The 15684-nt window shown below is 42.0% G+C and overlaps 1 protein-coding gene across 1 annotated transcript in view; it reads left to right on the plus strand.

The window, feature by feature from the left end:
- The window catches only part of wb (wing blister), a 682542-nt gene that overhangs the window by 289144 nt on the left and 377714 nt on the right, over positions 1–15684 (plus strand). Inside the window, exon 5 of the mRNA XM_068227209.1 lies at positions 12124–12360. Within this exon, the coding sequence (XP_068083310.1) occupies positions 12124–12360 (237 nt within the window). The remainder of the gene's footprint in view (positions 1–12123; positions 12361–15684) is intronic.

A 15684-nucleotide genomic window follows, 5' to 3' on the forward strand; every position in this document is an offset into this window, starting at 1 on the left:
GTATTTTAATTCGTTTTCATTTCTATTGTTTTTTTGCAGTTTTAACTATTTTAAGTATCTTAGAATTTTATTTAAGATTTCGAGTAGAATGTGGTTAAGTGTAAGAGAAGGCCTCGAGCCCTAACTTCGCCACTGTAAAAAGAACACTAATAAAAAATGTTCTTTATGTCCGTGACTATTCTGTTACAAGTTTTATTAAATGGTTTCGTCCACTACACGTTTCAGAGACTTTGCTCCATCGTCAGGGGGCAAAATGGTGACTTGCCCGAAAAATATTTATAAGACTGACGCGGAAATGGATCTTGTTAATGAACAGTAGAACTGCCCATCACAGGAAGTGCTGGAAACCGTGATTTCGATGCACCGTTCGGTTGCTGTCACATGTCTGCCCGTCCCTGTGTGATTACGTGTGATTGAGTGAGAGGAGCAGACGTGTTTAGTGACCAGTTGAATGCAACACAAAATGTTGCTCATGATAAAACAGCGCGTGTTCACTGGTGAGTGTTATGCGAAGCACGATTCGTGGAAAACATGTGCGCAACTGTCTGCGCAAGAGATTAAAACTGGAAGTGTTTTGGCAAAACTTCCAGCAAAGTCTGCAATACAAAACTTAGTGGCAAAATAGCGTGAAACGGGCTCTGTGGTGAATAAAATCTGTAACTATCCGAAAAGAGGAACACCAGAAAACGTTGCTCGAGTGAAGGAAAGCCTGGAACGAAGTTCAACGAATCTTAACGCTGTTTATCTGTGCGAGTGGGACTTAAGAGATCGTCGTGTCGAAACATGATCAGAAAAGACCCGCATATACTGTTGTGCATGCCTTAAAGCAGGGGTTTCCAATTTGTAAGGGCTCGAGGGCTACATGATCGCGGGCCGCACTTTAATAACAGGCCAATTTTCGTAAAATTTCGCAAATAGAACAGAGGTACAGAAACAATGCAACATGCCCCTCAATAATAGTGAATGAACTAATGAAATTAAATTCGTAAGAGTCGCCATGATCTACGTGATCGTGCCATGTGGAGCAATGGTTAAAATACAAGTTTAGAAGAACAGAACAGTGTCCGACTCGTTGGCTGAATGGTCAGCATCCTGGCCTTCGGTTCAGAGGGTCCCGGGTTCGATTCCCGGCCGGGTCGGGGATTTTAATCGCTTCTGATTAATTCTTCTGGCTCGGGGACTGGGTGTATATGTCCGTCCCAACACTCTCCTCATCATATTCAGACAACATACTACACTACCAACCACCACAGAAACACGCAATAGTGCTTACATCCCTCCATAGAGGGTTGGCGTCAGGAAGGGCATCCGGGCGTAAAACAGGGCCAAATCCACATGTGCGACGCAGTTCGCACCCGCGACCCCACAGGTGTGGGAAAAGCGGCAGGAAAAGAAGAAGAAGAAGAACAGAACAGTAAGGTCATCGTCCTTGCAGACAAGAAGTCTTGTTAATTTTGAATCCGAACATAGGTTGGCAGCAAATCTTCTTCTCCACTCCTCCCTGTAACCTGTTAATTTCTTCATTTCCTTATATGAGCCTGCTCCTGCATCTTCTGTGATGTGTCTAGAGCAGGGGTTTTCAATTAGTAAGGGCTCGTGGGCCACATTGGCACTCTTAGGCATTATCGCAGGCCGGACTTTAATCATAGGCCAATTTTCGTAAAATTCCGCAAGTAGAACAGAGGTACCAGTATGAAATAATATCCATAGTCAATTGAAATTAATGTTTAATCAATTTTAATTGCCTAAAACAGTATTTTACAATTGCATAAACGAGTGGAATTAAAAATAAACACTAGTATACCCAGGACAGTTGAATTTTGAAGAAGAGCAGCCAACAATGTCAGTTCATTTGAATTAACATTTGATAAATGAAAAAAAGTATTTAAAAACGAAAGACAAACTCAAATTAATAAAGTAGACAAAACAAAACTTAAAGAAGGACAAAAGTAGTGAGAACGGAACAATGATATACAGTTGTAAGGGGCTAAAATCCCAGCAATGTACTTCCAGGAGTACTTCCCTGAAAATTTATTCGACTGTGTACCAGTCAGTACTACCGATGAGAGAAGAACGAAGAATTGAATCCGCTTCGTACATCAGTGGAAATTAAAGTATTTCTTGGTATTCATTGCATGCTACGTTGCTTAAAATGTCCGCCGTGAGGTTGGCGTGGAGTTCAAGTTGGTATGGATCCCTTAGCCATTTTTATGATGCTTAAGACCTAGCGTTGGCATTTATAAGGGCTCATTTTCCGCCGAAGTTTGAATTTTAATTTTAAAAATCAAAGATTCAGTCCAAGTGAATACATAAAAACAGGAAGTAATATTAAAAAATGAATTAGTTCGTCCGCCTCTGTGCTGTAGTGGTTAGTGTGATTAGCTGCCACCCCTGGAGGCCCGGGTTCGATTCCCGGCTCTGCCACGAAATTTGAAAAGTGGTATGAGGGCTGGAACGGCGTCCACTCAACCTCGGGAGGTCAGCTGAGTAGAGGTGAGTTCGATTCCCACCTCAGTCTTCCTGGAAGTGGTTTTCCGTGGTTTCCCACTTCTCCTCCAGAAAAACGCCGGGATGGTACCTAACTTACGGCCACGGCCGCTTCCTTCCCTCTTCCTTGTCTATCCCTTCCACTCTTCCCATCCCCCCGCAAGGCCCCTGTTCGTCATAGCAGGTGAGGCTTCCTGGACGAAGTACTGGCCATCCTCCCCAGTTGTATCCCTCGACCCAGAGTCTGAAGCTCCAGGACACTGCCCTTGTGGTGGTATAGGTGGGATCCCTCGCTGAGTCCGAGGGAAAAACCAACCCTGGAGGGTAAGCAGATAAATAAGAAGAATAATTAGTTCTTACTTGGGTCTATAAAGGGTACAGAAAGTAATACATTCTTGAACGAGCTATGAAGTAGTTTTTGTAAATTTTCTTCACATGTCATAGAATATTTTAAAATCCCTCGCGGACCGCAAAATATGGCTTCGCAGGCCGCCATCTGGAAACCCCTGCGTTTAAGCGTCCAGACGCACCTTCGCGAGTTGAGTTCTGAGCGAAGTGGAGTCAGGAATTGTGGATACTCAGTTTTTCATTTCTAGAGATTGGGCTATTTCCAGCATATTCTGTGATGTTCATTAACAAGCATTAATCCCGCGCCAGTCCTATTGTAAATATTTTCTGGGCTCGTTTTATTTCGCTCGCCCGGAATAATTGTTGCTCCGCTTGATTGCTTTGTAAGAATATTATACTAGGCCTCTAGCATTTATAGCATTTGAGTCACCTGTAGGAGCGTGTCGTCTCACAAACGCACAGTTGCTTTTAACGTTTAATGAAGAATCCACAGCCTGTTTCCAGTTTCAACCGAGTCAGGAATGGAATGAATTAAGCCCCCATGCAGCGGCGAGGATACGACGAAATGTGCCGGCTGCCGATGCCTGTCGCATTAATGACTGACAGATAAAATGAAATGATATTGGAGAGTGCTACTGGAATGAAAGATGACAGGGAAAACTGAACTACCCGGAGAAAAACCTCTCCCTCCACCGCTTTGTCAGGCACAAATCTCCCATGGAGTGGCCGGGATCTGAACCACAGAAGTCGGCGGAGAAAGGCCGGCGCGTTGTCGCCTGAGGCCCGAAAGCTCTTGATAAAATTTAATATTGTTTTTAAATATTCATTTTAAATTTTATCACTGAGTCTTGAGGATCTATTAATTAATTTCTGGAATACATTTATAGAATGTGTAAACTGTTCAATTCTATCCCTTTTGGATGTGTTGGCAAAATGGTGAGAGAATGTTGAATATTTGATACTTTAGTCCTGTGTCGTGTAGATGTACAGCAACTGTTGAGCCGAAGTGTCGCCAGGTGTTGTCGAAATCTGATATCAATCCCCTTTCAGTTTGTCAACATTCACAGTTTTTACAGGTCTGCTTGAATTTATCTCGTGTATTGACTGAGTGTGGTAAGATCTGCTCCAGGTTACAGAGCCCTCATCAGCTTCTCAACTATAAACAAATATTCATTTAGAGGTGCTTTTCTTTTACGTCGCACCGATACACATAGGTTTTATGGCGAAGTTGGGATAGGAAAGGCCTAGGAGTGGGAAGGAAGCGCTCGTGGCCTTTGTCTGGTGTAAAAATTGGAAACCACGGAAAACTATCTTCAGGGATGCCGACAGTGGGGTTCGAATCCACTATCTCCCAAATGTAGCTCACAGCTCCGCGTCTCTAAGCGCAGGGCCAACGCGCTCGGTCAGATATAATACTATCCTGTTGTAGGTCTTCCGACTTGACGCCGTCTCTGAGCCTGGGACCCTACCTAAGGTGAAATCTAATATTGAAGATTTCACACACACCCAGATTCCGAGCCGTGGAAATTAACATGAAGGTTAAAATCCCCGACCCGACCGCGAACGCTTGGACCACTGCCGTGGAACCAGACATCAAATATAACACTTCACCTACTCTAACCCTCTGAGTTCTCTTTTCCAGAAGTTGAGCCACTCATTCAACCACTCTTTTGTTTGGCCCAGTAGCCATCGTTTTCGTCAATAGTCTCCCATGACCCATCCTGTCCAAAGCCTTGGATGGGTGTATAGCAATACAGTCCATTTGACCTGAATATCGGCTGTGTCTTGCTGAAATGCTACTAGTTGAGCTTCACTGGAATAACCTTACCGAAACTGCCTTCTATAAAACCAGTTAGTGTTTCGCAAAAGTAGTTAATATCGTAAGTCAAGTTGACTGGCCTGTAACTGTCCACTTTATGTTTATCACCCTTTCCTTTGTGCACTGGAGATAAACTATCCATTCATTTGGTATAGATTATTCATGCAAACAGTAATCAAATAGTAATTTCAGATTGGGCACTATTTCCCTTCAGTATATCCACAAAACTCGTATCAATATTCCCAGCTGATTTTCTAGTTTTCAACTTCAATATCTTTTTGTCAATAACTTTATCATCACAGGTAAATGTCAGTACTTCGCCAGTATTACAGATAGTCACCTCCTCTATCTTTACAAACTGCTGATAGAATGCTTCTATAAATTGTCTTGTTCATTGAGCTTCACTGGAATAACCTTACCGGCTAAGGAACGCAGACGAAGAATACATCCTCGGTATCCCATGCCTGTCATAAGAGGCGCCTAAAGGGGTAGCCAAGGGATGATGAAATTAGAACCACGAGACTGCTTGTGATTAGTACCATTACGTGCAGAACATCATGGGTCGACGTTACTTGCGACTAGTACCACCTTGCGAGGAAAACCATGGATCTACATTATATAGAAGCAGTACCATTATGCGAGAAACACTACGGGTCTGGCGTTGCTTGTGAGAAGTGTCATCGTGTGTATTCCACTGGTCGGTTCCACTATGTTCAGAATGGGCCTAGGTTACCTATGAGTAGTACCACTTTATGAGAAACACCATGGGTCTACGTTACCTATGAGTAGTACCATTAGGTGAGGAACACCATGGGTCTACGTTGCCTGAGAGTAGTACCATTAAGTGAGGAACACCACGGGTCTGTGTTGCCTGTCGGCGTTACCATAATTTGTGATATACCGTGGGTCTACATTACCTGTGATTAGTACCACTGTAGGAGGAACACCATGAGTCTGCTTTACCAGTGATTAGTATCATTATGAGGGGCCGGTGACCTAGATTTTGGACCCCTTTAAATAATACGTATCATCCTAGTAATGACGGCATTGTGAATTGGATCTACTGATTGTTGTTTCACGATCCTTTTTTCATCACCATTCGTATTAGATTCTAGTCAGTGGATACATTTTAAAGTTTTAAATTTCATTTCGTTGCACCTCGTACCACTAGGGGCCGATGACCTAGCTGTTAGGCCGCTTTAAACAGCAAACATCAAATTTCGTGTACATACCCTTCTATTTGTGTCTAACAAACATATGACTGCCAGGAAACTTTGCCGTGATGTTATTCCTAAACTAGCTGAAATTTTTGCTCAATTCAATTTTCTAGTACGTTCCTTTAATCTTTCCTTAATTCCACAACCATTTCTGACTCCATTTCTTTCTAACCTGCACCTCCTTCTCAATCTCTTGACTTCTCTGTTATAATATTATATTGAGTCCGTACCATTGCTTACAACTTTAACGACACGCACCTGTTTTCACACTCCTCAACAATTGCTTTAACCCCATCGCGTAGGCTGTTTACATTTTAATTTATATCTCCTTTATCCTGTACCTCTGCCGGGATTGAAGCGTGACCTGAAGATTAAGAAGCCGCCTGTAATCCCAGATCCACTCGTGATGGCTCGCCACATACCAGCAGGTTGTGCCTTACAAGGAAAGTCGTACTCGCTCTCGACAGCTCCACGTTTTTCCCCCTGCTCCCCCAGCACTAGTGACATTCCGCGCCCTGTCTGTTGAATTCACAAACGCCGGATGAGGAGTGCTTTCCTCTCTGAGCCAGAAATTTCTATTGCAGCACCTCAGCAGCTTAGATTCGTAGCCGGCTCAGGGAATGTAAGGTTCATTGCTTAATTCCGATGGCTCGGGAGCTCTGTGTGTGTGTCGTCTTCATCATTTGAAGGCATCATAGGGCCGCATACTCACAGACACGGAGATCGCCTATGTAGAGGCACCTGTTCATCGCAAAGCGCGAAATCACGAAATTTTACAAATTTGGCTCAAAACGCGAAAGTATTTACCTTTAAACAAAATCGCGAAATAATTGACGACATTATGTGGAATAACTCTTTGATCTAAGAAGCATAATGAAAGGAGATTTATAAAATGATGAAGTCCCCCATCTAATAAAGCAAATTCGCATCCTTCAAGAACCTTCAGACATAGTTGATCGTTCATGTAGAGCTGGTAAAGATATTGATGTGATAGCCAATCTTCTTTCCTTGATGTCAGAATAAATGGCCATTTTGTGGAAGTTGCAGTGAAGGCTTTATGCATCCCGGTCAGTAACATGAGAGGTCATTTTCAATGTAATGTACTACGATGTCTGACAAGAGAACAGTCCTATCTCTGTCTTTTTCAGACTGATGTGTAAATTATGCTCGTAGGCTAGGCCCTATGTCTTTTTAAAGTGACAGGATAATTTTTTCCAAACATCCATGCTTTGATATATGCAATATGTGTTTTCAGCACAAGCATAAATCTCATGTTTCGTATACATATGTAAAAATAAAATGTTTTGTTGGAATTATGCTATTAACTACCTTTTGGTTTAAGTTTTATTACTGAAGTGAGGAAAAATATAGCGAAATTATTGACGAAATAAAAATGAAAATAGCGAAAAATAATACCAAAATAACTTTTTTTAAATGACGAAATTAGGCAAAAAGAAATCACCACAAACAGATAGGAGCCTCTACGGCTATACAGGGTCAACTCGAAAGAGCTGCAGCAGGACTCTTCGGAGGCCACACGCCATTATTAGAAGCTTCCATTCTGTCTGAGCCACAAATGAGGCTGGGATATTTTGCTCTGAGAAGAGGCAGATTTGTGCTCAAGATGCCAGTTTCATTGTTGTTACAAATTCTTATCTAACTTTGGTTCGGTTCTTTCTTGGATTTTCGACCTGTGCGTGGAATACGAAGTATTTTCTCGTGAAGCCATATTCTACTCGATTGATTGTCAATTCTATCAGTGTCCAGACCCCACACCCGTTCAACACTGACGAAATGTTGCACACACGTTTCAAAAGTAGATTCTTATTATAAAACACTCATTTTATACTAGGGAAATTTATTTTCATTCACACGGCGTGTCCTTGCAGCGGTCGGTGTACCGTGGTACACATCATGGGCGATCTGCGCCGTAGTCTAAAACTTCCGAGTCCCATCTCCGTCATCCTACGAGCAGTCATCTGTTTTATGAGGGATAGTGGCCTGTTTTATCGTGTATAAACGTGGCGTTCCTTATATTTATTCATTTTAATTTTTTTAAACCGAGTGAGAGGCTGCGCGGTTTGAATCACGTAGCTGTCAGCTTGCATATGAGATATAGTGTGTTCGAACCCCAGTATCGGCAGTCCTGAAGGTGGTTTTCCGTAGTTTAGGCCACGGTCTCTTCCTATCCCATCGTCGCCATAAGACCTGTCTGTGTCCGTGCGACGTAAAGCAGATTGTAAAAAATAAAATAAAATATCTTATTATTAATTACGGCAGCCTCCGTGGCTCAGGCGGCATCGCGCCGGCCTCTTGCCGCTGGGTTCCGTGGTTCACATCCCGGTCACTCCATGTGAGATTTGTGCTGGACAAAGCGGAAGCAGGACAGGTTTTTCTCCAGGTACTCCAGTTTTCACTGTCATATTTCATTCCAGCAACACTCTCCGTTAATATTTCATTTCATCTGTCAGTCATTTATCATTGCCCCAGAGGACTGCGACAGACTTCGGCAGCCGGCACGATTCCTATCCTCGCCGCTAGATGGGGGCTTCTTTCATTCCATTCCTGACCCGGTCGAGTGACTGGAAACAGGCTGTAGATTTTTTCATTGTTAATTACGCTGACGATATTTTTAAGTATCGTTTTGACGGGATGAGCTTTTAAACTGAATAAACAATCATTTCACTTCAAAAGCAATGCATATTCAATTTTATTGCATTTTAATATATTTTAAAATAATTTCGTAAGAAAAGAAGGCATTGTGAGTTAAATCCACCGATTATTTTCAATTCATAATCATTTTCTTCATCATCTTTTTTAAAACCCTTATCAGTGGGTATATTTCAGTTATTATTTCATTTCGTCTCACACCGTGTAGAGAGGCCGGCTACAGAGCCAAGAAGCTCTGCATTCGAGGCCCACCGTCGGCTGTCGTGAGAATGGCTTTCTGTGGTGTCCCATTTTCACTTAGAGGGAAATGCTAAGGCAATTCCTATTGATAGGCCACAGGCTGCTTCCTTACCCAGTTTCATTTGATCTTCATCAGCTCCTCAACTGAGGTTGGCGTCAGGAAGGGCATCCGGACGTAAAAATGCCGCATAAATTCATCTGAACTAAGAGGTATAGACACACAGCACCAAGAGTTCTGCTCAAGGCTTAACATCTCCATCCGATAGACGAATCACCATCAACAGCATCTTATGCCCTCTCTCCATATGGACATTGCAGACAGGTTTGGAATTTAATTCAGGGTTTTGCACATAATCTAGTGGTTAAAAATTGTACACCACCACCTCCCCTACCCTGGCGGCCAACATTCCGATGGTGAATGTTTTTCAACCAGCGAGACTCAAACTGGCTAATCATAATCTCAGACCATATAGACTTGACGCCTTCATGATCATGGCAACCATGCAGGCTAAAAAAAAAAAAATTAAAATTAAAAAAGAACATTCGTACTTTCTGTGTCATTATTAATTTTATATTGAAGTGTGTCAATGATAGTTTTACATCAGATATGAATTACTGTGTAAAATTAAACTTGGCTGAAGTTATCAAACAAAAATAATTGCCTGTTGACCGCTAGTACAGAATTATATATGGCAAAACTTATCTTCACTTCCAGTTCTGTTTTAACAAAATATTTTTCATTAAAGGAAAATTATTGCAAGAATTAGATCCATGTAGTCAGCTGATCCTAAGCTACTCAATTCTGTCCATGTTCATCTCACAAGACTCTAAAGTAAGGAAGCAACTGTCACATCCATATTTCATTTATTTTCATTCATGGCCATCTGCTGCTACTTATTTTTACCACCAAATTCAGTTTCTGTAAATTCTGGCTTTCCTGAAACACCAACAGTGAGCATAACAGGGCAGCAAGTTAACAGACGAGCCTCACAGTGGTTCTAACTGCAAGCTCTATCAGTATTGTTTTCCCAGAAACAGAATAATATATAATAAGTGAGAAGCTTTCAAAGTTCACTAAAGTACAGTGAATGATTTTAACCAGAAGTAAAACAGTGAAATACAGTAGGGTGTGAAATGTGCTTTTAACAGATTCTCTAGCTGTTTTAGCTCTTTAACTACAATCAATCATCACTCAGCTACATGATCTAAATGTGTACATTCCAGAGGTCAGTACTATTTTAACTTATGAATTCTTCATGTCTTTCTGTCCTAATTTCAACCGCAGTGGAGTATCAATCACATGTACCTGCTTGTGTGCGCATTAGACTGTCTTCAATCATTTCCTGTCTCAGTACTTCAGTTACCCAGAATTCTATCAAATTGCAGCTTGTCTACGACTCAGATCTTCATACATCGAGGTTCCGTTTTATTTCATCTCCCTTACGAACAACACTCAAGTTCCTTCTTCAACCACTCCTTGGTTGCCTTCTTCATATTAATTACTTTTTCTTTCTTTCTTTCTTTCTTTCTTTCTTTCTTTCTTTCTTTCTTTCTTTCTTTCTTTCTTTCTTTCTTTCTTTCCTTCTTTCTTTCGTTATTTATCAAGTAGCAGAAGTTAAGGCTCTGGGTCCTCTCTTACAAATAACCACAGACATTTTTGTACAATTTATATTTTCATTGATGTAAGTTTTAAATAACTTTCTTCTTTTGCCATGTTTGTGACTATTGTATTATTATGTGGGGTGGTTACCATGCATAATCGAAGGTTGACTGTAGTATTACCCACAAGTTATATATACATTAAATAGGGAGTAGAGTGACGAAGACCTACATTACTGAGCTTATCTAATGAATGTTACTATGTCTATTTAGTAAGAAGTAAGACCGTTAGCTGCTTCTTTTCTGACCCATTGTTCTCCACCTGCTCTATCAGCTGAGATTCAGTTCTCCTCTGTTAGCATGCAGAAATGTCTTATTCTCTACAGCAGGGCCTCTCAGGGTGCATGCGCCCGTGCACTATGCGGCGCAAGGTGCAGGAGACGACTTCACTAGGTTGACCCGAGTGTAAACCCCCACTCCTCTTTCCCTACATCTCTCTCACCCGTTCGGCCTGTCTCGGCCTTCTTCACCTTTCCCACTGATATGCCCCTCACTGGAAAATATTTACGTGCGGTGAGCGGAGACACTTAGTTGTATGCGACATTGTTACCGGTGTTAAAAACTCATCTTTCAATTTGGTTTCTGCAGACAATGTATCTTCTCTAGCTCTTCTTTCCTTTTTCTTTGCAATTATATCAGTAATATTCGGAACAAGAGATCGGCTGACAGCAATTCTGAGAGCTTTCTTTAAATTACGATCAGAAATACTCACATGCAATCTAGTTTTTGTACAAGTCAAAACAGAAAAAGAAAAGAAAACTTTGACATATGCATGTGAAACCAAACATAGAAATAAACTTAGCTGATTCTTGATGCAGCTTAGGAAAATCTTCCTTTGACAAATTTTCATAGAATTTGAGCAAAGCCTTTGTATCGAAAAATAGATCATGCTGATGATCATGTAATTATTGTCCCACAGATTAAGCATTTGGCTTTACCGTCACAACTGAGAATACGGAAGTTGTCAGTTCGATTGAAATAGACTTTCGGAAGTGTTTGCTTCGTTCGAAATAGGTTGTTCCATGAGTATGTTGTTGTCTTGCGCGTATCTATTTCACTGATAAACAAGCCGTCTACCACCGAACGCTTTGTCGCTCTCAGCGCACTACACCAACCGAGTCAGACCGATGGACAGTGCACGGAGCCCTTGCGCCTCGGTTTGCGCGCGTGAGATTTTGGGAGTTTGAGAGGCCCTGCTCTACATTATTGTTATATCTGATTTGTATGTGGCTCATTTTGAGAATAACATTACAAAACTTTATCCTGAGAATTTAACTTAGAATTACCGGGCGAGTTGGCCGTGCGCGTAGAGGCGCGCGGCTGTGAGCTTGCATCCGGGAGATAGTAGGTTCGAATCCCACTATCGGCAGCTCTGAAAATGGTTTTCCGTGGTTTCCCATTTTCACACCAGGCAAATGCTGCGACTGTACCTTAATTAAGGCCACGGTCGCTTCCTTCCAACTCCTAGGCCTTACCTATCCCATCGTCGCCATAAGACCTATCTGTGTCGGTGCGACGTAAAGCCCCTAGCAAAAAAAAAAAAAAACTTGGAATTTCCCGCTGTGCTCCCAAAGATAGACCTTTAATTTGCATCCCTGACAAAATTGTGTTAATCCACTCCTTGTGTGAAGACACAAGTATACAGATCAATTGTGTCACTAGTGGTTCTATTTCTTGTCTTAGCACCCTCGATGCGAGTGTCAGCATAATACCTGTGGTAACAACTGTGATCGGTGCTGTCCACTCTTCAACCAGTACCCGTGGCGAGCTGGCACACCCCAGGATGGAGCCCAATGCGAGCCTTGCGAGTGTTTCGGCCACGCAGAGAGCTGTCGCTACGACCCAGACGTTGCCATGGCGAGATTAAGTCTCAACACCCAGGGTGACTATCTTGGTGGAGGAGTGTGTGTCAACTGCTCGGTGAGAATCCTTTGTTATTTGGTTTGATTCAGATTTCCATGCCACCCTATTCTGTGTTAGCCTAATCTAATCTGTTCCTCACATTAATTCCTTGTTCTACCCATACTATTCACCTGTACACACTGAAGTCATGTCTTACAATCCTATCTCTTCTTCTGACCAAACCATTCTTCTTATGTAACACCACATTTCAATAGCTTCTATTTTCTTTCTTACTGAGCTAGTTCTTGTTTCACTTTCTTCCAATACCATACTTCAGACAAAAGTCTTTGAAAACATTTTCCTAGTGAAGTCTGAAGTAAGCTTTTCTTGTTTTTTAAAGAAAGTCTTTCCCTGCTTGTGCTCATCTGAATTTTATGTCCTCCTTTTTTCTGCTATCGTTAAGTTATTCCGCTACACAAGTAACAATATTAATCTACTTCATACAATACTTCATTACATGATCTAATACTTCCTTCATCACCAACTTGAACTGCATTTTGTTACGTTTGTTTTGGATTTATCTATTTATTTTCATCTGGTACATCCTTTCCAAGACTCTCTCCATAACATTCAGCAATTTCTCCAAATCTTCCACAGACTCAGATAAAATAACAATTTAATCGGCAGGTCTAGGAGTTTTAATTAGCTCTCTTTCAACTGTGATTCTTTTCCAAATTCCTCTTTGATTTCCTCTGTTTAAGTATTTTCTAAACATATTCTTTACATGAGGGTGCTCATCCTGATGGGCTGTCTGGCAAGTCTCTCTTGATCTCATTTCCAGCTGGAATGGACAAACCTCTGGTCACTATATCAGGCAAACCAAGTGCACCTTATAATTTTAATATGCATTAGTTGTGCTTGCATACCCTCACAGCCACGTGTGTGTGTTTGTGTGCAGAACGAGCTATTTGGGCTCATCAGTTAAACTTGAGCATGGCCTAACAACCCAAAAGCTGGTTGCTGTGATTTTTATGATCTTCAGCCACAAAAACTTCACTGACACTGCAACCTTTTGTACTATGAGAACAATATTATGACATCCTTTAAATCAGTTGTACATTTACCTAGTTATACCAAGTGATTAGCTTAACATTTAAAATAGTGACAAGAAACAGCAAAGTGGAGCAGATGTGCACTCTAGATATCCTTAAACAAAGCACCTTACACATTTGTTCTGTCCCTGAGTGGGCTAAGTATCAGAGTGCTTGTTAGAACATAGCAGGGTCAGAGGATGGAGTCCCACGTTGCCAAGTCATTTACTGCCATATTCGACTGGTAAACACCTGTATGTTTGTCAAGTTTGGTATAGGATGTACTTCCACTACCCTCAGCAAACCACAGCCTATCAGTATGTCGGCTATTGGCTTCATGTGCCCTGCTTGTTTATTACCACCATTGTTATTGGCTCTTAGGACAAATAAAGAGAAATTAGAGCCATCACAACGTCCTTGATGGAGTTTTTTTCTTTAGCATTCATTTTGTTTTATTTCTATAACAACAGTGATCAATGTTTTCAGGTGGTCTATAAACAGTGGCTGGTATAAAACTACATTATAAGAGGCAGCTGGTTCGCCTGGTATATCATGTTGTCTGCATCCATCAAACAAAACAATACTCAGCCTCAAATACCAATCTTCGGTAGAGAATATCCTAGATCTCCTCGTCATTATTATTATTATTATTACGGAGTTATCCGTGGAAGGCAGAGGGGAAAGAAGGTGCGGGCTGGAATGGGTCTAACTACAAGTCCGAACGATGAATTAAAGTTTTCATAAAGGTTATATTTTCAGAACTTAACAATTTTCATATAGACTTTCAAAATTCAACAAGAAACAAATAAACAACAAGCCAACATCAGGTACTACGAAATCACAAATTTTAGGGGATCATTACAAGATCTGAGCTTCGAGCCCCAAGTAATTCCTGAGCTCTCAGCTCACAACCACAAATTACCAAAGGGCAGAAAACCCCTAATTACATGGAGCACTTGCTCCCAACTTTTAACCTCAAGCCTCCCAGAGGCACTTTTCAAACACAAGAAAGAGCTGAGCCGCTCTCAATTTTTCAAGCCTATTAAAGGCAATACCAGACTTTTACACAAATTGCCATCAAGGCACCGCTTACATCAAATGAAACGGGGGTATCTCGTACCCAACCTACTGGACCTCAGTGGAAAAGAACAGATGAATTAAATACCAAGATGAATGGAGTCGTTGCTTGCACTCCTACATGAAACCTTATAAAACCTACAGGGGCTATTCCCACACTAGGGAGGTGACTCGTATAAGAAAATTTTAATACATTAAGAGTAGAAAATCGGTTATGAAAACGTAGTCACCTCAACTCAAAATGAAGGGGAGCTCGAGAGGGTAAAGCACTCTCTATCCCCGATTTACAGTTAAAGTAATAAGAAATTTTTATATAAGCCGGCACTAAGTTACATTTTTAGAGAGGTAGGTTACATTGAAAAGGTTTCGGACCTTCCCCGAGGGATAAACTGCTGAGCTAGCAAGAAATAAAGATGTTAAAAGGCCATTACCACGAACCTGCTACGAAGGCATAGCAGGGGGAGAGGTCATACTCCCACACGGCGCGTCCCAGGTGGCGGATAGGGGGGTCCTAACCGGCTTGCCGGCGGACTTGAGGGAAATAAAATACCTCTCGCGGACCAAACACACTACCCCCTGCGGGTGGGGGACGCACATGTAGAATACACCTGCGGTACCCCCTGCCTGTCGTATGAGTCGACTAAAAGGGGCGACCTAGGCGCGGACATGGATTGCGGTTTGGTATAATGTGTTGGACCTCCTGTGGATGGGAGGGGTCGAGTACATTCACAGGTAATCCCTGCCTGTCGTAGAAGGCGACTTAAAGGGTCATGTGGCCATGGTCCCCTCTTTATTTTTTATTATTTTTCCGAGGGTTAGATGTAGATCATTTAAATATTTTGATGTGCGTGCTGCCCGGAGATGGGCCTCTTACGTGTGTGATTACGCCCAAAAGTCCGCAATTGTCCACCCAAGGCCATTGCGTGGTGGGAGCGCCATGTACCTTGGCAGTAGTATCCGCCTGACAACACAGGTCCCCGCACAGCCGAATGCCAGAAGGACATATTATTATTAATTATTTTTTATCTTTTCTCTATATTTAGAGCTCTGTACATGCTATGGGGTACGTGCTATTGCGGGTGACTGGAGGAAGGGAGTCCTAGTGCTCATTGCCTCAGTCATCACGTATTAGGCATCGTTCAACATCGGACCCCAGGCAGTACCTGCTACGACCAGGTGGGTATTGCCTTGGCTGCTTGGTTCGGCTACAGAGACCCCTGATCGGAGTGGGTGG

The sequence above is a fragment of the Anabrus simplex genome, chromosome 4, assembly GCF_040414725.1.
Source record: "Anabrus simplex isolate iqAnaSimp1 chromosome 4, ASM4041472v1, whole genome shotgun sequence".
Lineage (NCBI taxonomy): Eukaryota > Metazoa > Arthropoda > Insecta > Orthoptera > Tettigoniidae > Anabrus > Anabrus simplex.